This window comes from Macrobrachium nipponense, chromosome 17, assembly GCF_015104395.2.
Source record: "Macrobrachium nipponense isolate FS-2020 chromosome 17, ASM1510439v2, whole genome shotgun sequence".
Classification (NCBI taxonomy): Eukaryota; Metazoa; Arthropoda; class Malacostraca; order Decapoda; family Palaemonidae; genus Macrobrachium; species Macrobrachium nipponense.
In genome coordinates this window covers 87920662-87947761 of record NC_087210.1, presented here as the reverse complement: position 1 = coordinate 87947761, position 27100 = coordinate 87920662, and the positions used below count along the sequence as shown (strand labels likewise).

Genomic DNA, 27100 nt, shown 5'->3' with positions numbered 1-27100 from the left:
GTTTATGCACCCTTCAGAAACCAACCTGTTGAAGTGTTGGATAAATCCTGCAACTTACTGAAGCTCCAATATCTAGTCCTCAAATTTAAATACCTGTGCAAAGGCAGACCTGTAACCTTGGAAACAGAAAGTCTTCAGTTGGTTGATTAGTAGACTATTATTTCTTGCCCCTTTTAGTGTACCAAATAGAGAATAAACTCCATTTAGCATGATAAAGTTTGTTGGTTAAGGTTTGACTAGTCTCCTGATGGCCTGGCGGCGGCTTGAGAGAATCTCAACCATGGCGTCCTAACTAGGAAACCTAAAACTGAAGCCTTTTGAGGTTGTTGGGGAACTTCCAAAAGTGTAGCTGTGTGAGAAGCTGCTTCCAAAATAGAAGACTCCCGGGCTTATCAGTGATCATTAGCAAAAGGTCTGGGAATCACTTACTGCAGCTTAAGGGGGAAACTGTTGTCATTTTTATGCTGTTGGAAGTCCTGAGATTGAGGTTCATCTGACGAGGTAGAAAGGCACGAATGCTGGATGTAACGGTTGCCCAGGATTGCAGTTTTATTCACACTTGGAGTAAAGAGGACTATTTTTTGCATTCCAGAAAGATGCCAAAAAGCTATATAAACCTTCAGAGTCAGTGATCAGTCTGATGGTATGAAGAGCTTCCCGAGCTTAGACATTCTGTAGTCACATGTCTTCTAGAGGCAAACCTCAATACACATTACTTACATTGTTTTCTTCTCCCTTCATGATGTCTGTGGTCAGGTGACATATCAGTTCATAACTTGTGCTGCCTTTATATCATAAGTTAAGCTATCTGACATTATCCTATCGCTTTTCTTCAAATGATGTGCTGCCATCTGGTCAAAGTCACTTTACTTGATGGGTATTACCAACCCTGTAGATCCTTGGGAAGATCTCCAGGTTACAGCTAGGTGATCATTTTGCAGCTACTACAATATATTAGCTGACCTTGACTTTGCTATAATTGAAGCAGCCTCAAAAAGGATTGTATAAAATCCAAGGGGGCGGAACTGAGAAAACTAATTTCTCTCCAAGAGGTTTCTTAAAAATATATATAAATGTATATTAAAGTTAGAAATTTTACAGATTTGTATACTGTACTATTTTCTAATTTTTAAACACAAAATAAATTTTTTCTCTTCTTTTTTAAGCATTTCGTATTCTGAACTTTAAATTAATTTTTCAAAGTTGATTGCTTAGGAATGAATTGCAGGCGGATGGTCTGTGTGTTTTTGTTGTGTTAGGCGGGTTATGGCTGTAAGTGGAGTTTTGTAATGTCTGGGAAATATGTCTTGAGATATAATTGGTGGGCAGGTTAAGGCATAAATAATGTTCTGAGTTTGTTATTTTGGTAAAGAGCCTCTAAGGAAGTGTGTCTGCAGTAGCAAATATATAAGGAAATTATATAGAATTCTATATGTTGTAGGTTTATTGTTTCTTATTCAAAATATCCATATTTGAAACAATGAAACCACGGACCTTCAATTGTTCTCAACTTATTCCTATGCTACATTATTTTTAAAGTATTAGCAATAAGCATTAACAGTACATACCCAATATCTCTCTCTCTGTCATATTTCCTCCCTTACCACTTATTCTCATAGCAACATGGAAGCATAAGGTTGAGGTAAACAAAATGAAACAATGCCTGATTGGAACATTTACCTGGTCATGTTTGTTGTAATTTGAACAGTGTAAGTATGATATCAAATAAATCGATAAGCCATTTTGTGCTTTAAGCAATTTAATGTACTATATGAGTGTACCCATGTTGATGTCCAGAAACAAGTGAAATCTTTGCTGTTCTTGGGCAATACCCATGCTTTTGAAGGAAATATAAATTTTGGCAGTTCATTTCAATCCTTAGCTGGTGTTATTTCTGTAGAATAAGTTGCTTGGTAGTTTAGGGTCCCCTTGTTAGTAGTGAATCTTGAAATGGGAAATCTTACCCTTGTGACACGATAATCATATTTGGGAAATGGTGGTGAGCAAGATAGTGTTCTGAATAGTTCACAATTTATTTTGGCAATTGATATTATCTAACAAGTGGTTGTTGTGTTAATAGATGATGTTTATGCAAATGGTTGGCTGTATAGCAATCTGCATTAAACCTACTACTTGTTCATTGGATTTCTGGTACTGTATTACAGTATGTGCTGTACACAATTAGATTTGATGCGCAAGCTCCTCAGGAGTGATTCAGTTCTCTGTGGAGTAACCAAAAAAGAAAACTAATACTGAACAAAAATAAAATGCAACTTGGTACCCATTACCCATAATAAAGTAGTTTTGCCTAATTTTTTCTACACTTAGTATCTTAGCTGGAAATGTGTATCAGATATAAATGCAAATGGCAGTATGCTATGAGCTGTTAAAAAAAAAATATTCTTTGGGATGCTAATAGTCACTGATGTTATATGAAACAACTGTGGAAGTCAAATATATTGGGATTGGTATCAAACTTATCCATAGAAAGCTCAAATTCTTGTCATAGAGGAAAAACACAAAATTATTCCAGTTCTGTAAGTTTTCATTAAATACCGTAATTCTTTATAAGTTGAATGTGGTGATTTACCATTTTTTGTACACCATGGTCTATTTACTGTACTGCCATAAAAACACAATCCAGTACTGTACCTTAAACTAACAAGCTGTTAGGCCCAAAATGTATTGCCATAGATAAGTACAATATTAACCCTTTCGCTTATGACTTATGACAATTAAGTCAGCGGGCAGTGGCAGCAGTGACTCGAGTGGTAAGCATAAACGATTGTACCTTTATTTGTTCAGAGATGCATATCTCTGACAGTTTTCAAGGTGTACTGCTCAATTTTGTTTCATTTTGCAGTTGATTACTTCTTTTATACAATGGCTTAAAAAAATCCCCCCAAAATAACTATTATGTAGGTGAAATAATGAGTAGAAATTATGAAGGACTTAAATTTGGAATGCGTTCATGTGCGTCATCAGTAAGCAAAAGGGTAAAGTACCCTTAGTTGAAGTCAGTTTATTGAGTCAATAAATTAGAGGTTTAGTATTCTGTCACTCCTCAAACTTCTGCTATAATTGTAATTAAAGTTTGATGCTCTGCTTATCTGCCCCACATGTAAAACAAAGCTCTTAAAAAGTGCTAACTTGCCTCCTACATTTCATGTACTGCAAATTGGTTATTGTATTCACGTTATTGTAGGAAGCCGGTATTGATGTAGGAATACGTAGGATTCCTGCTTATGTAGGCAAAACAGGAAATAAAGACGTCGACATAGTCACCAAAGTATATTTTTGTGGCTTGATCATATGTAGCCATTCTGTAAGTGACTTTCTAATAGAACTACTTTTGAAGCATTGAAAATTAACTTAATATATACTGTATTAACCTTTGTGGAATAATTAATCTAAAAGCACACACAAAACAGGTTAAATCCTCCAGGTCTGAATATATTGTGCATAATTTTCAAGTTAGTCATTCTCACTTGACTAACATGGCCTAATTCTTGAGTTCAGTAAATGCTGATCATGTGCTATGCAACTCTTATTTTCAGATCTTAGAAAATGTCAAGATTTTGACTTCAAATCCATTGAGGAAATTTTGTTGAGTATCAGCATTTTCACGTGGCTCAGTTATTAACATGTTGAAAGGCTAGAATTGCTTGTTAAGCTCTCTAGGTTTTGTTTACGTATACTAGTTTTTGAAAATACCTGAAGCCCAGTTTATGAAAGTTAAGAATTTTTACTCAGTAACAGTAATTAGGGGATCTATAAGGTGATATAAAAATTTTATTTCATTACACTTGGTAGAACACTTCCACAAGTATTATCTCAATTTTTGCTTTCTTCATATATTATCTTAAGCAGTACGAATATAGTTCATGTGTTTAGCCTGCTTTTTGGTCTTCTTTACATTTCCATTTTTATTCATGGTGAGAATAGCTGAGATGTCTGGATGCATGTAACATAATTGTAGTTTTCACCAGTTTTTTCTTTAAACGCTCAAATGTTTTTTGGGTCGTCATTGAGCTTCTGCTTGAACAGACACATTTTATGTTTGAAACAGTTTTCTCAGTTGATATGTTACTGTTTATCATTAGTTGAGCTAGAGAGGGGTTATTGAAGCAGTTTTTTTGCATGTTTTTCTCAGTGTTTACAGGTTTTATTTGTGAAGAGAGCCATTAATTTGAAAGTGATATATTTTTAAGTTTACCAGTAAGAAATATTACTTCATATATGTACTTATTAACTTTGAGTTTTTATTTTGTAGTAAAATTGAAAATACTACAGTTGGTGTCATGAGAGCTTATGAAAATTTGTCATAACTGTTTTAGATTTGGCTTTCTGTTTGTGAGGTGTCTTTGTTGTATGAATGGTGAGCACCTTACTAACTGTGTTTCTTGGAAAAATCTTTAGAGTAAGTTATAAGAGTTGCTTGCATTATCCTTATGCTGTATACAGAAATGAAATTAAAAGATGTAAAATATAACTTAATCCATTTTCCCTTGACAATTGTTGGTGAGACTTCGCTAAACTTAAAAGTTAAAAGGTACCGTGTATTTTTGCTTAATACCCTTGATTATAGCTCTTAAGAGAGTGAAGATGTCGATGAAGCAGCTTGATGGTCTCTCTCCCTCCCTGCAGACGTGTTGGGGACGACCCAGGAGGTGGGGAAAAGTTGACTGATGACACATGTGGGAATTGTTCATCTTATGGGCAACCTGGTTGTCAGTCTGCTGGTTCTGGAGGGAAGAGGCCAGGTGGCCGTAGTACCTCTAGACTTCAACGCCTTCGTCATCCAAACTCTCAGGGATGCCGATCTCGTCCTACCTCCCCTGTGGTTCACACACGGCCTTCAAGCCCTGCATTGTACCCATCATCACAGCCTGTTTACATGATGCCTTCCTCTGTTGCAATTACTGGTCCAGTCATGGTTGGTGTACAGCAACCTATGGCTTTTTCTTGTGCTACTCCATCAGTTGGGACTACTTTAAATCAAGCGATGACGCACATGTCTCTAAGTGATCCTGTGACTGGACTTCCAACATATCAGCATGCAAATTATGGGGCTGGTTATCCCCCTCCAGTATTTCCTCCTCCCCATTCATCCCATATAGGCATAAATCCTCAAGCAACTAATGCAAGTTATTACACTGGGCCACCTTATATGCATCTTTCTAGTAACAGGTCAAACAGTAGACCTGTGACTCCAGACAGACAGAATGTTTCAGACAGTGATAAATGTTGTTTTAGTGGTACTGATATTGAAGATATTTCCTTGAGGCCAAGGTCACGTGGCCATAGACTCATGGGCAGAAGAAAAGTGGAAAGTGCAGAGGACAGCACATTTTCAGATACCTGTAGTACCAAGAGCGATATTTCTCAGACCCCATCATTACGGTTACCTGTATCATCATTGCCATCACCTCTTGATGCACCAGGGATTCCCATTCAAGATGAAGTTTGTCCATTCCATGAACGCACTTCAGAATGGTTAGCATTATATTTGGTTGTTGTAAATGTTTCCTGATTGCTTCTTAAGTGCTTGTGACTCAATTTGTTTTAATTTGTGTTATTACATTTTTACAGTGTCACCGGTAGCAAAAAGTTTTGTTGTCACCTTGAGTGTGTACAATTTATTTTTAAAAAGACAGGTATTTTATAATTGTACAGTCCACTAACATGTATGGCATGTCAAGATTTCTCCAAAACTGCATTTTTAAAAAGTCAATGTGAACTCTAAAGGTATTCTGTTGATGTGTTTTTAAGTGTCTTGATTTTACCATTATGCTTATTGGCATTCAGGTATTATAATGGTTATGAGGATGTGAGTGTTTGTATGACTTTTAATTGCACATGTGCAAGTTTTGTCTGACTGTTTTGTGTGGACTTCAGCCTAAGTATTTAACATTGCTTCAGTTTTGCATGGTTCATAATGTTACTCTTCTTCATAGAATTATTGCTGTTCTTTGATTTTTTTTTTATAAGTTATGTTTACCATAGTTTTATACCTCCTTGATACTATACTAGCTTTCTTTATCTAATTTCTTTTATAAAAATTACTCCACCTATTAATTCCATAAATTTACCATATTCAGTATCATAAAATATTGACATAATCGAACTGTGCTTGATTTTGCATGGATATTAAAATCTTTTATGTTTGTTGGCACTGAGTCAGTGCATGTAGTTAATGATTTAATGAATGACTTTTATCATTCTTATTCTATTTGGTTCTAGAATTTATTTTTTATACTTTTATCAAGGTAAACTTATCAGAATTCAGGTAGCAAAGCATTTAAGAAATACCCAACTCATTATGGTTGATATAGTTACCGTTGTGTACAAAACCATACTATTCCTAAATATAGTATATTATTATTAGTTTACTACTGCTCTTCCAAGTAGGCAAGCCATTTGAATTGAATTTTAGCTTCTTTGTTATCTCTGTTGAAGTCATTAGCTGTAGTCTGTATGTAATGGTACTGTATTTACTGTATTGTACCAGTTATAGTACAGTAGAATGGTACTAGATTTATTTTGTGTTGTGGTGAGTTGATGTTTCATAGGATTTCGAAATTATAAACTTATTCAGGCATGGCATGTTAGTTGTTCGAAAATCAAAACGTACAGGGGAAGACAACACCACTAGAAAAATAAGTTTATAGGTCGCCTTTCATCGCTTCGTAGATTATATACAGTTTCTATCTTTTATTCACTCTATGTAGGTAATTTTCAGGATTAAGAACATATCCATTACTTCTGTCATTTCCATAATCAAAGAAGACCTTGAAAAGCATGCTTTCATCTTTGTGGAAAATTCATTATTTTGCACAATCAACTTCATGGAAAACTGGCTGCAGAAATAAGGAAAACCTTGATGATGCCTCAACATTACTGTAATTTGTTTTCAACCTCAGTGATTTAAATAGAAATTGACAAATATTACATATGGTTAAGATTACTCTGGAGAATCTTATTTTCAATTTGTAATTTGCAAAGGAAATTATCAGGCCTTCATTGATGACGAAAAGGGATAAAGTAAAAGTTCATTGATTGAAATATTTCACCAATTTGAATTTTAACATTTCTTATGACTTTGTTGTCTTTTTACACTATTTTTGTGTAAGTGAACATTCATTTATGAAATTGATGTTGCTTAAAACTGTATGAGATCAAAGACCCATAGGATCTTGAGCAGGATATACATAGCAGTATGAAGAAGGAAAGAAAATAGAAATGGACTGAATAAAGATAAGAATTGGGAGCTTAGAAAAGTAAACTAAAACTCCAATCAACAACAATTGGTACTCTTGCAATTTTAACCGAATTGTTAATTATTATAGTAAAGATTTTTGGCAACTTTTACATGTCATGTATTTTGAAAGATGTGACAGTACTATATTGTTTAGCAAAATGTTCTAAAAAGGAATTAGCATGGTCAGGGAAGCAGTGCAAAATTGTCTGAATTGTCACTACAAGTAGAAAAATAGTGCTAAAGTTGAGTGTATGAAGTTAAAGGTAGAAGTGTGGGAATTTCGTAATTTTGTAAGCAACCTATTGTTAATCACCTTTTTATAATCTTGTCAACAAAGTCATTTGTGCCTGTTGTGGCCAATAATTTGAGTCAGGATGAACCATTTTAACTAATACGTCCCCATTTAGAGCACTCTGGTACAAGAATTGGATTTTATCCTTGTGTATCAAGTCCATTGAAAATGGAGAATAGAATTACTATGATGATCAGCCATCACATTGCCAGTGAACATACAGGGAAACTTATAATTTCTATGGGTAACAAAATTGTTAGCTTTGTGTTCCTGATTCATTCACTTTGGTTTCATTATCAATCAAAGTAGTTGTAGTTTTCCCACTGTGAATGCACAAACTGTTGCAAAAATCTCCATGATCTCACAACTTACTCAAACCTAGTAGATCACACATACTGAGAGCACCCAGAGAAAGGTAACAAAGAAAGATATGAAAAAATGGTCAAACTAAACCAGCTTTAAAGAGATAGAGAGTACTCATGTCTCTTAAAGGCGGTAGGACAGTAACTGATAGGTTACAGGATGCCTAGGGCATTGTGGGAGCTACCAATACCCTGTGACTAGGTACAGATGTCAGTAGTCCCCGAGTCACACAAGTTTTTTTTTTTTTTTCATTAATTCTACCAGACTTCCAGCTGGCACTAGTATATATCCTAATGTTAAGGCCAAAGGCTTGTTAGTTTTGAAAAATACAAATTGATTAAAAATTTGTCATATTTGTCAGGATGAAAGGACAATGTGATGTTGGATTAATTTTTGTCTTTTATTTAGAAGGGGGGAAAAAGTATCACTTCAGTTATCTTGCCATTTTTTAAAGATCATCTTCAGTTGTAAACATTAAGGCTTTCTTTTATAGGTGAACATCTTTTCATATCTCAGGGGTAAATATTAGTGAAATGTATGATGGTTAAGATTAACCACATCTATGCAAAACTAATGTAATAGTAAATGATTTACCTAAAAGTCTTATAAATAGTTGAATGCTGTTTTGCCATTATTCTCACAAAGAAATAATTCCAGCATTCATTTGACACTTAGTAATTAGTTGTAATGCAGGGATAATGAAAAAAAGATATCTTCTCTTTGTTGGTTCTTAAAACTTTTCACTTAGGTAATTTTTGTAGCCTGAGGTAATTTTTGTTGCCTGACAGTGATTGTCAGGGTGTCCTAACATTTCATTCATAATTCAACTGCTGAAGGTAATTTGATTGTTTCTGTAAACTTTTAACATGCAGAGAAGTAATAGCCATTACAGCAAAGTAACGCATTCCAATTTGGAAACCTTATTAATTATTATTTTTCACCAATTTTTTTTTCTGTTGATTCCCTCTGTCATTTCAATGCCTGAGTAGGCATTCAAAAACTCATAAGGCTTTTGTGGATGCAGCTGTCAGGTGTTGAGTAGAGTCTGTATTGGAATTTCAACAAGCACAAACCATACATGAAGAGAATAATAATTTCAGTTATTGTAATTAAATGTGAAAGCAGTTTCACCCACATTACTCTTGAAAATCTTGTCTTAGTATCTGCTTATCTTGTAAGGAAACTCTTGAAAATATGTTTTCTGGTTTAAAATACAGGGAGAATGGGTTCTGTATACATGCTGGAATTGTTTATATTCACTTTTCCTTCATGTTCTGGATTTTGATCATTTGTGGGTACTATTTTGGCCAGATGTCAGATCCTACTGTTGAGTCTGCCTCTCTCATTATCATTCTATACAATCTTATGCAACTCTAGGTGGCTGAGGTAGTTTGGATGGATTCTACCTGGCATTTGGTACCCCATTTAGTATTGGCCTGTTGTCCTGGTTTCTGCAGATGTGAATAGGGAGAAAATCAACTTCCTTTACTGTGTATTGATCATTAGTTTCTCCTGTATGAAGAGGACCTCTAGGAGGTAGCAGCAGTGGTAATTAGGTGAAGGATATAATGCCTTTGTAGAATTAAATCATTCTTTTCACTCAGTTCGTTCAGTTCGCTCTTGTTGTGAGAGGTTGTAGATGGCCTCCTCCTTCGGAAGGTGGCAGGAGAGACATTTTAGTCATACCACTGTATCACTCAGAGCATTCAAATAGGTGTACTACATTCCTTTTCTTTAGGTAGTCTGTTTGGGTTGCCAGATTGTTCTTCAGTAACAAATTACTAGTCTATAGGTTTATGTATGAACCCAAGTATTTCTTCTAAAAACGTGTTAGCTATATTATTTATGATGATTTTTCAGAGGATACCATCTTGTATTTTTCTGGCATTGTGGACTTTTAAAGATCTTTTTTGTTCTGCTGTTATTAGTGCTGTTTTTCAGTGTTGGTCCATCATTTTGTGGTCTGCATCACCCAAAAGATTTCGTTTTCTGTGTTAGGGAAAAAGTTTAAGAAGTTGTACAGGTGAGTGGTAAGAGACCAATGGGAACATGAAAAAAGTGAAAGACTTATGGGAAAAAGCTAATCCAAAGAAATTTTAGACTTACTCCAAAGGGGGATGAATAAGGACTGCATAAAGATTTACAAATTATCAATTATAAAGAAGTTTTTATAAAAATACAATAGGTTGTCCAAGTTTAGCTGTATGAACGCTGTGACATCATTTAGTGCCAAGACACTGAATTTAAACCCAATGAAGATCTCGGTGGACCTTTTGTATTAGGGCTTCAACATAAAATTTGTTGTATTTGTTGGTCTGAAAAAAGGAACGCCATGTGAAATGCAAAACAGCCTTTTATTGAAATACTGATCATTGTTGACCAATTTTGGGAATTGCCTTGCATTTTTGAGTACTAAAATATATATATATATATACTAGCCAAATACTTTTAAACTTCCTTAGGGACTGAGCATATATACAATACGTATGTACAGTAGGGGACTGAGCATATATACAATACGTATGTACAGTGTGCATATGATTGCAGCTGTAACTTGTTTGCAATAATAGTGGCAGTTCATGGCAAGTTCAGCACCATTTGTTCTAGTTGGTACTTGGATGGATTATTACCTAGGAAGGCTAGATGCCATTAGTGCCATCACAACATCAAGGGATGCCATGGTACCCAACTGAGAAGCCTTTTGAATGGCATGCAGGTACGTTTAAGGAATTATGCCAGGTTAATTATAGAGGATATTGGGTTACCATTGATAAGGTTACTATATGTGTGAGTTTTGACATTGCAATAAATAAGAGGAGGGGTCGAAGCCTCCTTGGCTTTTTAGAATACTATGCAGGAATCCAGTCATGGCATTGATAACACTGATAACATCGTTTCTTATCTCTTTCGCTAGAGTAACAAGTAGTTTTAGTGAACATTGTCTCATCCTTGAGATTATCTGTGAGGTACAAATGGTATTTTGAATTCAAATGATTCTACCAAAGGTTATTGTCATTATCCCTTGGCCCCTGTTGCATTGCTCTTTATTTTGTACAGCACTGCAATGAATATCTCGACCAGATATATGACATAGGTTCCATATAAATTCCTTTCTCTGAAAGTGGCTATGTATAGTGTTTTTTTCTTAAGAGTGCATAGCTTTTTAAAGTCAAATACGCATATACTACTATGTAGTTTCATTAACATTAGTTATGTTGCTAAGTAATAGTAGTAGTTAGAAGATTATTTATATTGTTTGGTAGTACGTAATATATCTGTACTGTACTTTATATATAAATGAGAAGAGAAATTCAGTATCTGGCAGTCACAGTTAAGGCGTTTATAAGTGAAACTCTGTACTGCTACAAAGCAGCCCCTGTTATCCAAAAGGAACAGGACTTATTGTGTGTTGAATAACTGAAAAACTGAAAAATTTGGATAACTGTGGTTAGCTTGATATAACAGTTTTATTTATTTGCATCCAAACAGTACATTTTCATCTGTAAACCTATACGTATGTATAAATTACTAATGTTAATTTGCCAGTTATAATATGTGGGTGGAATTATTAGTGGGAAAGAATCCTCAAATCATACATGGATTTTCAAACTTAAATATAGCTTAGGAAGGGAAATGATGTGTAAACTCACTAACAGTGTGTATATACTAAAACCAACATAAAATAGTACTGTAACTAAAAATGAATAATTAAATACAATGTAACAGCATCAGCTATTTTTCTAAGCTGTAAACCTTAAAAACAGCATCTTAACAATTAAGTCAGTGAGTTTAGAAATTGCATGACTAGTACAAACATTTTCGTCTGAAATATATATATGCTTTCTCTTCATTCATAGATATGAAAATCACTTTTGAATACATAAACTCATACACTGTGGTGTCATATATATACTATTTACTTTATTTAAGATGTTTTACCCATTTCTCAAAGTTTACTACAGATACTATATTAAGAATCTTAATTCAAAGAAAGTTTGATTTGATTTGATTTTCCTGGACTTTCTGAGTGATATCCAAAAGGGGGAAAAAACACTTGGTAGAATTACTGCACTCTCTAATACATTGTTCCCCAGCAGTAGTCCTTACATGTATGCCATTGGTAAAGAAAGGAACTTGGCCCATGAGTCGGCTTAAATTGATACAAGTGGGTTCGGTGCGCAACGTAATTCGTTGAGAACTTTAAAATATTATATAAATTTGTTTGTTTAGTTTTGGTTGTTTGAGATTCAGATTATATTGAAAATTGGATTAGTTGGTGCTAAAATACAATAACATGGTTCTTAACAGAATTTAAACATTTTTGTTTGATCTCATTACAGTTTTGCTGTTGATAGATATGTTAAATCTACATTTTTAAAACATGTTAATTCTATAAAGGAAAATGGTAGATTTAAACTCTTAATAGCTATTCTGTACATTGTTGGATCATTATACAGTTGCTCGCTCATTTTGTTTCTTATTTGAATGTCTGGACTGTCAGATGGATATACAATGTGTGGCTAGAATGTTTACCAGGATACATTGGAAGTTTGAACTGCGTTTTTAAATGTTTTCCTTATTCTGAATGTCATAGTTTTGTAGCCAGGTATTAGTAGTATACATTGTGTGGGTAGAATGTTTACCAGGATACATTGGAAGTTTGAACTGTTTTAACATTTTTTACTTACTCTGAATGTCGTAGTTTTGTAACCAGGTATTAGTAGAAGTTTCAGTTGATGCCCTTAAGTATGCTCACGTGTCAAGAATTTTGTATGTAAATGTTGTGTATGATTGAGTTTACTGTAAGGAGTAGCAATATTTAATAAGTAGCAAGTTTAAAAAGCTTTTTATGTAAGTGTTTGAGAATGAAGTTTCAGATGTTTGGTTTTTGTTCAATTGTTATCCACACTTAGTATGTATCATTAGTTTATTTAGAATGTTGAAGTTTTTTTTTAGTAGCTCGTAGCGTAGGTGAATCAGTATTTGTTATCCAACTGTTCAGTGTAAATTGAGCATTTGTGGGTGAACTTTGTGTCTCTGGTAGAGGTCCTGTTGCTGTTTATATTAATTGTATTTTTATTTACTTTGAATTAGATTGTCAAAATAGGAATACAGTTGAAGAATAAAAATAAGTTGAGATACACTCAGTTTACAGTTTAATATTCAAGTTTTATACTTGCATACTCCGCACCTTTCAGGTTTTCATAACATGAATTGTAATTGCTGAAATTAGAACTTGGTTTTTCTGTCATTGCACTCTGTCATGAATTTTGTGATCACTTACAGGTCTGATGCTTTGCAAAAGAACCAGGAGATTGAGTTTGAGCGGAATAGTGAACGATTTGTCTTCCTGAAGTGGGGAGCCCAAGCTTTAAAAAATATGCTTATTGTACCTCCTGGCTCAGGAATTGTTCATCAGGTATGGTATGGTGATTTCCACTTGGTGTGCTAATCTTGGTTTTGCAAATGATGGTGTAAACTATGTAGAATCATTGTAGGTCAAGTGCTGTCAAATAAATTCTTTTTTCTGTGTATAAATAAGAGAAGGTATGCAGAATTTGTATTAAAAGGTATACTTTTATTAGAATGTAAGTTTAAATCACATTTTTCATTTTCTAAAACTATCATCACCTGTGATTTGTTCTCTAGCATAAATGAAAGAACTGCTCTAATTTTTCTAGGTTAATTTGGAGTACCTGGCTCGTGTGGTATTCGATGAAGGAATGCTGCTATTTCCTGACTCTTTAGTAGGCACAGATTCTCACACAACGATGATTAATGGATTAGGCGTTGTTGGCTGGGGAGTTGGAGGTATTGTAACTAATTGATTAAAAGTTCTCAATGTGTGTGCTCTGGATTCAACTAGAATTTCTTTTTTTAATATACTGTATGTGATCTTAAACATTGCGAAACTTATTGTATCAATACGGGTAGTTTTCTACTTGAATTTTCTCTCTGGGTGGTCAGTCTCAGTTTTTTTAGTTACATGAACCTGAAAGATTGTGGGGGTTGCTATTGCCAGTAGCACATGCTTTTCAGACATACTTGAATATAAATCCAAGAATGTTCCCTGAATTAATTGTACTTTTATATGAACATTTTTTTTTATTGATTTTGGTTATAGAAGTGGTTGATATAAAATGTAATCAGTGATGTTTTTCACTTACAGTTTTTAATTATATTTCTATGGGTTTAATTTAGGTATTGAAGCTGAAGCAGTGATGCTAGGACAAGCAGTGTCCATGGTGCTTCCCAAAGTACTAGGTTATCGTATTACAGGCACACTTTCACCCTTAGCCACCTCTACGGATGTTGTACTGACAATTACAAAGGTAAGGATTAATCTGTGTAATACTCTGTCTTTTACATATAAATCTTTTAAATTCCACTTACAAAAATTATCTTTGTCTGCTATGTAATTTTGTGCAATGCATTTTAAAAATTGAAGGCTCCTATTCAGTCCTGGACCTGTTTCCAAAGGCTGCCTCTTGAGTTCCAGGATTAACAGCTAGTATCAATTTTGTATAAACCTTTTGTCTTTTCAGTATGGAAAATTGTTACCACATGGTCTTTCATAACATGTAGCCTAGGTACACTTATAAGTAACATTTCCCTCTATTTAAGAGTCATGTTTCTTTTTGCAGCATCTCAGACAAATAGGAGTAGTTGGGAAGTTTGTGGAGTTTTATGGACCAGGAGTTAAACAGTTATCCTTAGCTGATCGTGCCACGATCTCCAATATGTGTCCAGAGTATGGTGCAACTATAGGTTTCTTTGCAGTTGATGACACTACTATTCATTATCTTCGACAAAGTAGTAAGTATAAGTGTTACTATTAATTATTATAAATTAAATGTGTACTGTTTAGGAAGTTTAATCCTTAAAAAGGAAAGTCTGGCATGAAAATGTTCTTGATGTTGTTGATACCTTTGTTCTAAAGTGTGTTGTAAATGCAAGTTCTCATGTAATTAATAAAACCATCAATGGCAGCCCCATTACTATATATTATTTTCCAAGAACTTTTCCACTTTGGGAGGAAGTATTGGTAGAACCTTTTAGAAAACAATGCTGCTGTGACTGGTGCCTTAAGGCTTGTTTCCCAGAATATTAGAAGATAGCTCTTGTTTTGGCCTTTGAGAGCATAAGAATTTTTTTCTTGGTAAATAATGCTAGGAACCTATTTTGGAATTCAGTGGTTATGGGTACTGTTAAGCATGTTTCCCTAAAACTCTCATCTTTTTTTCACAAAGAGACCTGAGGACAGTGTGCAAAAAGGACACTATGATTTTGATTAAAGTTAGGCAGGGTGTACATTATATAAATGTTATTTTGTAAGGCATACCCTTACAGGCACAAATATTTATTGATTATTCTGTATACACTTAGTATATGGTAAATTTAGGTCATAGCTCATTTAAGATTACAGCTTCTAATGATTATTTGAAAACTTGGAGTCTAATAAAATAAATTTCTTTTAAGATAATTATCTATAAGATTTATAAGATTTATTTGTTGTAAGTTAAAAATAAAAACATTGTAGTTATGTTTGCTTATTCTAGGTTGTAACTGAATTTATGATTTTCTTTATGACTGGATACACTATTGATGTGCATATAGAAATCATTGTTAAAAGGTTTATTACTTAAGTTGCCTTTGTCTTACTTGCAGATCGAGATGAGGAAAAAATTGCCAAAGTAGAAGCTTACCTTAAAGCTGTTAAAATGTTCCGCAATTTTTGTGATGCTACTCAGGACCCTGTTTTTAGTGAGGTAATTGGGATACCTGGTCAGTTTTTATTTTTAAAATTCATTAATGTAAGCTAGCCAATGTTTTAAAAATTAATGTCTGTAAAAGTGTCAAAAGTTTTATCTTATCTTAATGTCTCACAAACAAATAAATAATTCTTCTCTTTGTAGGTGGTTGAAATGGACCTTTCCGAAGTAGTACCATCAGTATCTGGACCTAAGAGACCACATGATAGAGTACCTGTTTCTTCCATGCTTGAGGACTTCAGACTTTGTCTGGGAAATAAAGTAAGTACAGATTATGCTGACTTCCTGTTTATGTTACAAATTATTAAAAACAAGCAAGGTTGAAGGCCTGAGGTCATAGTGTCAAAATATTTAAGGAGGCTTTCTTGAAAAATTACTGCACACTAAAATTGTATACACAGTCTTGGGTCTGCTCTTTACTTTGCACCCAATGTTCTTTTAACTGTACGATATCGCTCTATGTGCATTTAAGGTTGTACTGAAAAAGTATGTTCAAGACTATAGTATGGAAATGGCAGCATCATGATTTACTTCTTGACCATCAGTAAATTAAGACTGGGAACGTTATAGGACAAACACAAGCTTGAAGGGTTCTAAGATACCCTTCAAGCTTGTTTGTCATATAATGTTCTGAGTCTAAAGTTATTGTGGAATGGTAAAAAGTAGTAATAGAACGCTTGAAGGGTTCTTAAGATACCCTACAAGCTTGTTTGTCATATAATGTTCTGAGTCTAAAGTTATTGATGGTTAAGTAGTAATAAAGCTTGAAGGGTTCTTAGGATATCCTTCAAGCTTGTGTTTGTCATATAATGTTCAGAGTCTAAAGTTATTGATGGTCAAGTAGTAAGTAGTAAAGTAAATCATAATGCTGCGATTTTCATACTACACTCTTTAAACATTCTTTTTTCAGTGCAACGTTAGATGCACACGAGTGATATTGTGGTGCAGAGGCATGACCAAATGAAGTTTTATCGTGTACAGACAGACAGAGCTGCATGAAATATTGGACAGCACACTTATTTACTTTATACTGTACTGAAATACACAGGCATGCATTTTTGTAAAAACTACTACTGTAACGCTGTACAGTATTTTTTTTTTTTTTTTTTTTTTTTTTTTTTTTTTTTTTTGTAGAAGTGCATTGATACATAAGAATATGACACTAGCACTGCCATAGTGACTAATCTACTCCAGCTTTTTCTGATCTTGTTCTGTGGATACTCAAATGTACTGTAGTGCATTACATGTGGATTTTATACATGTATGTTAAATAATGTACATACAGTAACCCCTCAATTCTTTGCACAAGTGCAGTGACTAGCCTATGAAAATATACCATTAACTTTAAAAATTGTATAAATATAGCCCAAAGAACTAATAATTATTCATGCTTTATTTTTATGTGTATATTAGAACAAAAATGTCAAACAATATGACTCTTCAGCAAAGAAAATGTCATTCAAGAACTTTTACAGTAGCCTAACCTTCTAAAACTACTTACTCAAACAAAACACATCTGAGCATAAGAAAAATAAAAGAACTAGATTACCAGTCATGTTAAAACAGCAAGGCACATGTAAGTCCAACTTTCCATACTCACATGTAATTAAATTTTCAATGTCCCATTTTCTTATAGCACAGCACATTTAATGATATCACTAGCCATTTGTTTATTGTGAAGTGTACAGATAGCTGTTTTCAAATCATTATTCTGGGGGTAAACTGCTATCATGGAAAAAGATTGCATGCAGGAAAACTGATGATTAATGCATGAAGTCCTCTCCTCCCACACCCCAAAACACTTCGTTATCTATTTTCCTTCTTACCCTCCACTTTAAAACTAAACTCAATATTCAGCATTTTCTTTTCTTTTTTTTTATTAGTTGAACAGCTTACGTGGTTTTAAGTTCCGACTTATCTCTTTTCCACTTATTCCCTCAGTATTGCCTTTTGTAACAATGACATTCAGTCTTGGTTTCAGCTTCTTCACGCCTTTAACATTTGCTTTCTTCTTGCAAAATCTGTTACACTTTTCCGACACAAGGAATGTATTTAGCCAGTTGAAAGTTCAAAATGTATCATGGTCAAAACTTTAAAAAATTGAGGCAAATCATAAAACCAAATACATACAGGAGGGAATTTTCTGCTTAAAAGCATGGAATTTACCATATTCGATATCATAAATCATTGGGAATATATTATATACCAGAATTACTGTGAAAGAATGTACTCAAGAGCTTTTAACCTATGTGCGGTTTCCATTTCTTATGCCATACTATTTCAAGATGGGTCAACAAAACTAAGTAGGTTGATAGTTTTTTTTATTTGTAACTTACAGTCCAATTTGCAATGAGCTCTCAATAGTTTTTTTATTTGTAACTTATAATCCAATTTGCAACAGCTCTGAAAATAAATTCAGTGAAGTGGTATTAAATAAAAAAATCTTAACCAAGAGGAAATTCCTCAGTTCAACCAACCCTGGAAAAAAAGTTTCTTCTTGCCGCCAGGAAACGAAATGGACACTTCATTAATTATAAAACTCTCTGCTGCAACCGTTGGTGTGCCTGGAAATAAGAAAATTTTTAGAAACATCATAATAATTATTAGCCCTGTAACTTGAATAAAAATTAAATTCTGGAATAGGCTTTGAAGACTTTTAGAATACTCCGTTAGGTGACAAAAAACCCGGTGATGACGTTACTAATACATAACCGGGCCTTGGTCAGCCTAACGGGCATCCCTCTTATGCTTTTCGGTCTTGGGAGCGCAGCAGGATATGCAGTAAAAACAATTCCAGCCTTTGTTCTTTTGTAAAGTCAGGTGCACAGTTTGGTGAGTGAGCGATCTAGTCATGGGACAGGAATAAAACATGTACTAGTTCCACACACACCTTACTAACACTGATTCGTCTTGCCCCATCTGACGTTGATGAAAGACTATTCTAGTAGTGCATATAAGTAAAAGAAAAGGAAGTATTTGCAGCCTTCAGGCGTACTCTGGTAGGTGACAAAAAGCCCGGTGATGATACGTGATTACACTACCAGATCTCAGTCAACCTAGCAGAGTATACCCACTCTTCAGCAGCATATTCTGGGTGCAAGAACATCTGTTGCGGCATATTGAAACTCACGTACCTGTGGTGCAATTAAATCATCCGTAATGCATTTTTAAATTAGATGCGTAGGCCTTAGTTGGGCAAAACAGAGCAAAAGAAAGAAAAAACTTTACGCACCTACGTTAAGCTAAAAATTAAATTAACCACAAGTGATGAATAGTCAGTTATTCAGCTCAAGAAAATTTCATTGTATTATTTATTAATGTAAAGAAACTAAAGGAAAACTTCGTTTCAAGTACAGTTTACATTTTATACAAAACATTAGCAGTGGATCTGAAATGTTAAGCCTTTATCCATTCGTGCCAAAGTCGCTGGTCGGGAGGTGATTAGCAGAGTTCGCCCCCACAACAAAGGCGGGGGGGGGGGGGGGGGGGCAGGTCAGGTCACTGCAGCTGTCTTTTAATCCTTAGAACCTTCCCTCTTGTCCTGCCCCTTCCACTCCCTCCCTCCCCATCTCCCAATGATCTTAGGCAGATCCTTGGCCTCCCTGCCTATCACTGCTCGGTCGAATATTGAAAATGGCCTAAATGAGTTCTTGTGACAGTCGATTTAAGGCTCATTTTCGCTCGATATGACTTGTTTTTCGATCTGTACGAAGGAAGGTGGGCGCAGGGGAGGAGGGGGTTGGGTGGGAGAGAAGAGATCGGCGTGGGAACGGGATATGGGAAGAAAAACGGTTATATTGACATAGTATATTATAATAGTTTGTATTTGAAGTAATTAACTAACCAGTACTAATTTGTTCTATTTTGTATGAAGTTTTTAGCCAATGTAAAAAGCTAAGTTTTTTACGAGAGAATAATACTAATCATTAAAGCAGTTGGCAGTTCCCAATGCGGGTAATGGGCAGCAAGATAGATAAGGGGACAAACATCTACCACGCTGTCGTTCCGAAGTTCAAAACAGGAAATGAAGGGGATTGGAATACACTCGGGGCCTTTGTTGTTTTGCTGGAAATATTTTAAGGGTAGACAGCGGGCGAGAATCTATATTATCAATACATCAGAACGAAAATTACCAAACCAGTAATGTTTTTGACTGTGTGAAAATACGTTTACAATGATTAAAATTGGCAAATACTAGAAAACGAAGGGAGCTGATTAACGGATGTGACAGTGCAAAGGCAAGTTATTTCGACAAAGTTGTATAAAGTTTTTGACGAAAATTTCAGTTTTATATGTTAAAGGATGAATGGATCTTGTTGCATTAACTGCATTTTTAAATAAAATCCTGCATGAAAAACGCAATAAGTAGTTGAAACCATTGACTATTTCGGAGAATTTTCGACGCGCGTGTTGGGGTGAACTCAACCGGTGGCGCTCTTTATCAATACAAACGGCGTTTTCACCAGGAAGCTTTCACCCGAACGCGTCGCCGATGGCTGGACATTCTTCCCAAAAGATCAGTTTATTCCGTGCTTGGAGATAATTGGCAGATGTCCTTTGGTCTACTTGAAACTGTGATATGAAAATAACCTTACACATTCACAGTTTAAGTTCCCAAAAGGATGAACTCCCTGGAAACTTAAGCCTTCCAGCAGTTTCTAAAACCCGCGGATCTCTTATTAATTCCTGGATACCTGCCCCTGCTGGCCTAGCTTTATGAATTTACATCGCAGCTCATACAGCTAAACCACCAAAGAGAAGTACCCAAGACAATTCCAGGGCCGACGTCGATGTCGTGGATCTATGGTCGTCCGCTTGCAGTTTTTCAAAGATCAAAGTCGGGCCGGGGCACCGTCGATACTTGGTGATAGCGTTGGACGAGTGTCGAATCTAGTCATGAATTTGAAAGAACAGGACGAGAAACTCACTCATCCTACACTGCCACTGTCGGCCCTCAGTGAAGATTGCATAAATAAAGCTAACGGTTGCCTTTCGTTGACGTTCGACATTGCTTGCACTGTAGTTAACCTTAAAAGAGACATACCTTGACTCTGACCCACCACAGACTTAGAAGGCAGGTACCTCTCCTCCTCGACGAGAAGTTGAGACTAGTGAAATGGCGTCCTGATACAGCAATCCCCACAAACAGGATTCGAGGTGTGCTGATTGGAAACTTGCTTCTTCTCCGACGTCCTCTGTGCTTCTGACTGGCGTCCTGCCTTTTGCTCTAGGTCAAGGCTCCGCTCTGGTCTTGGGGAAGCTTGGGTTAGCCGCGCCTGGGGTCAGTTCCGCGGCTTTCCATTGGTCGAGATCGGTCTAAACTTGCTCGAGCCGTTTGATTGGTCCATTTGAAATGTGTATGGCAGTTCGAAGAGGTTGTAGGGATTTACAGCGACTTGACGATGTAGATAGAGTGAAGAGATTACAGTTCGCCGTCAACTTTCCCTTACCCTTTCCTTCAGTGGTAGGGGAGGGGTTGTGGAGTTGGGAGGTGGGGGGGGGGGGGACGATTTCCTTAAAACTACAGGTTTAATACATCAAGTCCCTTACTTCGGTATGCGGTATTTAAAAAGGGAATTGACTTACTTTTCAAAGAGATTGAAGAATACGGCTGTCTTTTGAACCACTTTATGAACGAAATTTGGTTACTTCATAATCAGCAATTTTCTCGGAAATCACAACTACTATAATTTCTCTCTCTCTCTCTCTCTCTCTCTCTCTCTCTCTCTCTCTCTCTCTCCTACGAAATTACTATTATATTAGTAGTTTATTTTTTTTCTGGAAAAACAAAGATAATTTACTGCTAGTTCAAGTAACTAGGTCACGATCAAATTGGAAGCCTTATATTAGTGCGTTCCCGATTTCAAGAAATGCTCTCGTGTGCTTTTGAATGATTGTCTGCCTTTACATTATATATACAGTAATATATGTACATACATGTTGGTGTGTATGTATATAAAACTTTTAACAGTACTTGGCTCGTTAGCATTGTTTCATCAGCGCTTAGTTTCCTAATGTAGAAAGTTTATGTACGAATACATTTAAATCGTGAGCAGAGTAGGTTTTTTTTTTTTTTATGAAACAGATAAGTCTTTGCCTCCAAAGAAACTCGTATATATATTTAGAACAACTTTGAAGTAAGATTTTGTAGGAAACAAAAAGTGGGGAAGGGTTATTTAAATAGTTCGTGCATTTCTTAAATATCACACTAGGGTGAAGGGCAGATAAATCTCAATATAAGCCTTCGTGTACTCCAAAAGCAACTTTAGCAGGCGGACATATGTAGCAAGAAAACGGTACATTAATATAAGAAATCGTCCACATATGTTAATACGGCGAATTGCTTTCGGTGATACGTTCCAGCCATACGAGAAGCAACTCTCTCTCTCTCTCTCTCTCTCTCTCTCTCTCTCTCTCTCTCTCTCTCTCTCTCTCTCTCTCTCTCTCTCTCTCTCCGTCAGCATCGAATGGCCTCCGTATCTCCCTGGCTTATCATCCTAACCGATTCGTTCTCCGTCCAGATCGCCACTGATATATATCCAGTTAAATAGATATTATCAGGATGACTGATAAGGTTCCCATGACTGGGTGCGGCGCAGAGTTGGAGACATAAATTACTTGAAGAAATAAATCACAATTACTTTCGAAAAATGTTAATTCAAATTACTACTTTCGAAAAATGTAAATTCAAATGACTTTCCAAAAATGTAAATTCAAATGACTTTTGACAAATGTAAATTCAAATGACTTTCCAAAAATGTAAATTCAAATGACTTTCGAAAAATGTAAATTCAAATTACTTAACAAAGGAAACTGTGTAAAGCGTAACTGATAGAAGAGGAGCAGAGCCCGGTCCTTACCACTTCAATTTTATAATAACAATTAATTTACGAATGACATCATCCTGTACTTTATTAAATTACAATTACTTAAATTTCAATTACACGAAATTCGTAACTAACAATTACTCCGGGGTCCCTGTCGCCATGAGGCTGTTTGTTTGTTTAATGACCATCTCAAAGATTATCTACAAGGTGACTCGTTGGAGTTTCTTGGAAACTGCGCGTGGTTATGATTCATTTTCTGCGTGTGCAGAAGGCTGTGCTGTAGTTGCCATACGTCATTATTCTTAAATTAAGCAGAGGATGTTTTTAAATCGACTATAACCCCCTTTTATACGTATTCGGTATGCGTGTGTATTTTTGGTTGTGTAAATCACAGAGGAGGTTCTTTTGCGTAATTGAGAATATATTGAACTTACTGGGTGAAATTATAATCCATTTCGTTTGAAAACCTTCCCAGTACTTTGTACTTATAGGCCTACTTACCCTTCTGCGCAGTTAGCTTCTAAGCGGTGTGGGAAGATTGAGAGGAAAGAAAAATATAGTAATTTTTGTATTTTTTTTAAGCAGGATAAAACAGCGATATATGATGTGTCTGGTTAATGACTTGAAAATCTTTTATAGATACTAATATCCCAAGCTAAGTAAAATGAACGTAGACAGTTCATTAAATCTGAAACGGCGGTGAAGGTGAAGTACAGGGTGTCCATAAAGTCATAGTACCATTACAAGTATTTATTGCTCAGAATGGTACTTGAATAAGGTCTCTCAATTAGAATGACGCTTTCAGTTCCAAAAATTATCAAAAATTATCAGCAAACCATTTCTAATCAACATCGCAAAATGGCGCATATCTAACGACAGGGGAACACGGAACTCAAGTTCTATTTGATATTTGATCCCCTTTTCAGTAACCGTTATTTTTGCGTATCTTTGATTAACTTAACTGCACTTATTAAAGACGTTTATATTTCTCTCTCTCTCTCTCTCTCTCTCTCTCTCTCTCTCTCTCTCTCTCTCTGTAGTCCAAATACCTTTCAGATGTGTCCAGAATGTTGGTCATGCTGCGTTAAAAACGTATTTTTTTGAGAGATTTACCTTCAAATTTTGATTAAATTATGAGTTGTATTGACGAATGAACGAGCGGGGTCTTAATCTGATGACTAATTGACAGTCAAGCCTAATGAGTAATTACTCTGCTACGAGCACTTGTTGAGAGCATAATGATTTTGAACTAAAACTGAATATCTTACGTATAATAAATTTATCTGAGTGTTCGTTATGTAACTAATCTGCCAAATTACTGTTTCAAATACGAGAAAATCGAAACTAAATTCCCTACGCATTCTAACAATGTATAATTTTTTATCCACTCTTATAGTAACATTTCAAGTACTATTTCCTCTTCTTCCCAGCTTTAGTCCTAATCGGGGTCGCCGTTTTTAATGAGTCTCTTCCATCTACCTCTGCCCTGTGTCATTTCCTTCCGTACTCCATTCTCCCTCATATCATTTCTAATGCAATCTCTCCACCTGGTCTCAGGTCTTCCTCTCCTTCGTGTTCCGTCCACCTCTACCTCCATCTCATCTCTTGCCACGTGTTGCTCTTCTTCTATCGGTGGCATTACCAGGTTAACCTTGACTTACATCTTAACCTTTGATGCTTCAGTGACATTTACTGTACCCCTATGATGTTCATTTCTAACCCTGTCCTTTTTTGTTACTCCACTCATCCATGTCAGCATCCACATCTCGGTTACGTCCAACTTTCTGCCCTCTGTTTTCTTTAGTGGTGCTGCTTCCAATCCACATGTCAAGTACTATTTAATAAACCAAAAAATCCCGAATCTACCATTAATATCCAAGATATGTCAGGACGAGACTTTTTAATGATCACTGCAATATTCAAATCGTACGCGTGTGTATGGATTACTCAGAAGAGACACGGAAGTGTGTTTGGTACTTCTGAAAACATCAAACGCCTTGTCTTGTCTTTTCGGCAGTCATTGTCATCCACTTGTTTGTCAGCAGGTTTTGTCAGCGACCGTTTCCAAAGTTTTCCTTTTGAATTTGTCAGCAGCGTCAGCCATCTCACAGAGAGAATGTGCTGTTAAGAATGTGCTTGTAAACATAGGAAGTTATTGTGGCCCAGTTGCATCCGGGAGGTATTCGAAGTTTGACCTCTTTTGGCTATTTCCTCAGTGTATCACTTGATCATGAAGTGATTGCGAAAAGGTTCATCTTTATATTCAGTATATTCCGTAGCCTTTTCCATTGTGACACGATGATTAATGCTTTACCTTCCGTAATATTGAACCAAGACACATTTATAGAAATTTTTGAATCGTATATAATTGGGGTTTCTGTTTTACTCGAGTAACGCTTAGTTCTGCTTCCAGGGGATTTTTATACACGTTTTCGAATTTCCACACACACACAGAGAGAGAGAGAGAGAGAGTCTTGTACATTATTGTGACGGTAGACAATGCTTGTCAAGAGCTGCAGGAATCTGCTGACTCTAGCTTTCAATAATGATTCCCTGTTACATTAACACATATTTGAAGCCCTTGCTTTTGTTTACGTGCTCTCTCTCTCTCTCTCTCTCTCTCTCTCTCTCTCTCTCTCTCTCTCTCTCTCTCTCTCCCCACGCACACGGGTTAATAACTGTATTCTTTATAATACAATACATATGCAATATATGTAATTTATGTACAGAATCAATAAATATGTAGTTATATTTTTTATAACTCGGTATACTTAGATTTGCTATGTATACACATACACTGTATATTCACACCCATTTCACATACATATATATCTGTATATACTAAAATTCTAAGTAGCTAATAAAGTCAAAAGAGAATAACTGTTTTTAAAAATGATTTACGCGATACATAGTAAACCTATTTCTGTAAGGTTGTTGTTTGTTGCTTAAGATTAAGCTGGCTTTATGCCAGCACGGGCTCTTGCTCAAGAGCAGCCCGTAGTTGTAAGGTTCAGTTGTGGCCCTGGTATCAAAGTCCGCTCGTCCTTAACAGCAGGTTCTGCTAAACTTGGTGGAGACCACCTCGCCTTTCCTCTCTTGGTCATTTCTTTTTCCTTCTTGCAGTAATTCTGTATTTACTTGACAAGGCTAATGTCTGTTTTTTTTTTTTTTTTTTTTTTTTTTTTTTTACCGTATTAGTATTTTTTGGCAACTTTCTTTTTAAAATTCAGTCAGGAATTAATCGAGTTTAGAATATTACTATACAAGGTATATAGCTTGTTACTATATATCTGGCCTTGCTATGGACTTCTAAAGTATTGGGTATATATATATATATATATATCTTATATATATATATATATATATATATATATAGATGTATATATATATATATATATTATTATATATATTCCATATGTCAAATATCACCGAAAAAATCTCCAGTATACAGTATACTACTTTCTCGAGCTTCTGAAAATCATGTGACACGGAGGTGTAATTCCTTTAAAATCGTGTAGGTATATTTATTAAGTAACGTCATTATACATAGCTGTAAAGTTGTATAAATATGAGGGTTGATAAACCTACAATGTTCATTATCATCATTATTATTATATTACATATATTTGTAGTATCCATCGCCTTTGCTATGGAATGTTTCATGGCGAGAGTAAGTTCACATCTCTTATATGGACATTTTTAAAAGCAATTAGCTTAAAGCGCGCGACATCTGTTCATATGCTTTTATAATAAATTCTTACAGTGCGTTATATTTGTAAGCGTAAATGTACAATGACTACTACTGGTCATGTTTCCCGTACATGATATCCTCATAAGTATGCATTTATAGCAAATTTCTGTTTAAATAAAAATAAATATATCTTTTTACGAATGATTATGTATATAGAATCGTGATATTCGTTATAGTAGGGACGCTACCAGAAGATATATTTATCTTATACAACAAAGGCAGATGACTTATGAAGAGGTTTTTCGTACCTGAAATGAAAACACACAAAGCGAATGTAGTTCAAAAACTTGGAGGATTCCCGGGGGAGGGAGGGAGGGTTCTTTCACAGCAGCTGGGCTGCCTTTAAGACGGGGGCAGTCAAGGTCAGGCAGACGATAATCGGGAAGAAATCTCTAGGGAAGAAGGTAGCCAGGTCATTTCGCGTCGCCTCAGGTCAAAGTCCAGTCTCCTCCTCGTCTTCTTCACCCTTCCTGTGTTAAGCCTTTCCTCCTTCGGTCCCTGCGAAACTCTCTCTCTCTCTCTCTCTCTCTCTCTCTCTGTATTCCCGTCTCATCTTCATCCTTATAAACCGTCTCTCTCTATCTCTCTCTCTCTCTCAATGTATTCCCTTCTCATCTTCATCATCCTTCTTATAAACTCTCTCTCTCTCTCTCTCTCTCTCTCTCTCTCTCTCTCTCTCTCTCTCTCTCTCTCTCTCTCTCAGTGTATTACCTTCTCATCTTCATCATCTTTCTTATAAACCGTCTCTTTCTCTCTCTCTCTCTCTCTCTCCATGTATTCCCGTCTCATCTTCATCCTTCTTATAATCTCTCTTCTCCTTCTCCTCTCCTCCTC

General features: G+C 35.6%; 1 protein-coding gene across 2 annotated transcripts in view; it reads left to right on the top strand.

The window, feature by feature from the left end:
* Nucleotides 1-27100, top strand: part of LOC135196435 (cytoplasmic aconitate hydratase-like) — a 64837-nt gene that overhangs the window by 17912 nt on the left and 19825 nt on the right. Inside the window, exons 6-12 of one of the 2 annotated variants that reach the window (XM_064223266.1) lie at nt 4648-5496; nt 13203-13335; nt 13598-13727; nt 14118-14248; nt 14561-14732; nt 15585-15685; nt 15833-15949. In XM_064223266.1, the coding sequence (XP_064079336.1) occupies nt 4648-5496; nt 13203-13335; nt 13598-13727; nt 14118-14248; nt 14561-14732; nt 15585-15685; nt 15833-15949 (1633 nt within the window). The remainder of the gene's footprint in view (nt 1-4647; nt 5497-13202; nt 13336-13597; nt 13728-14117; nt 14249-14560; nt 14733-15584; nt 15686-15832; nt 15950-27100) is intronic. The other variant, XM_064223267.1, reaches the window with a different exon arrangement.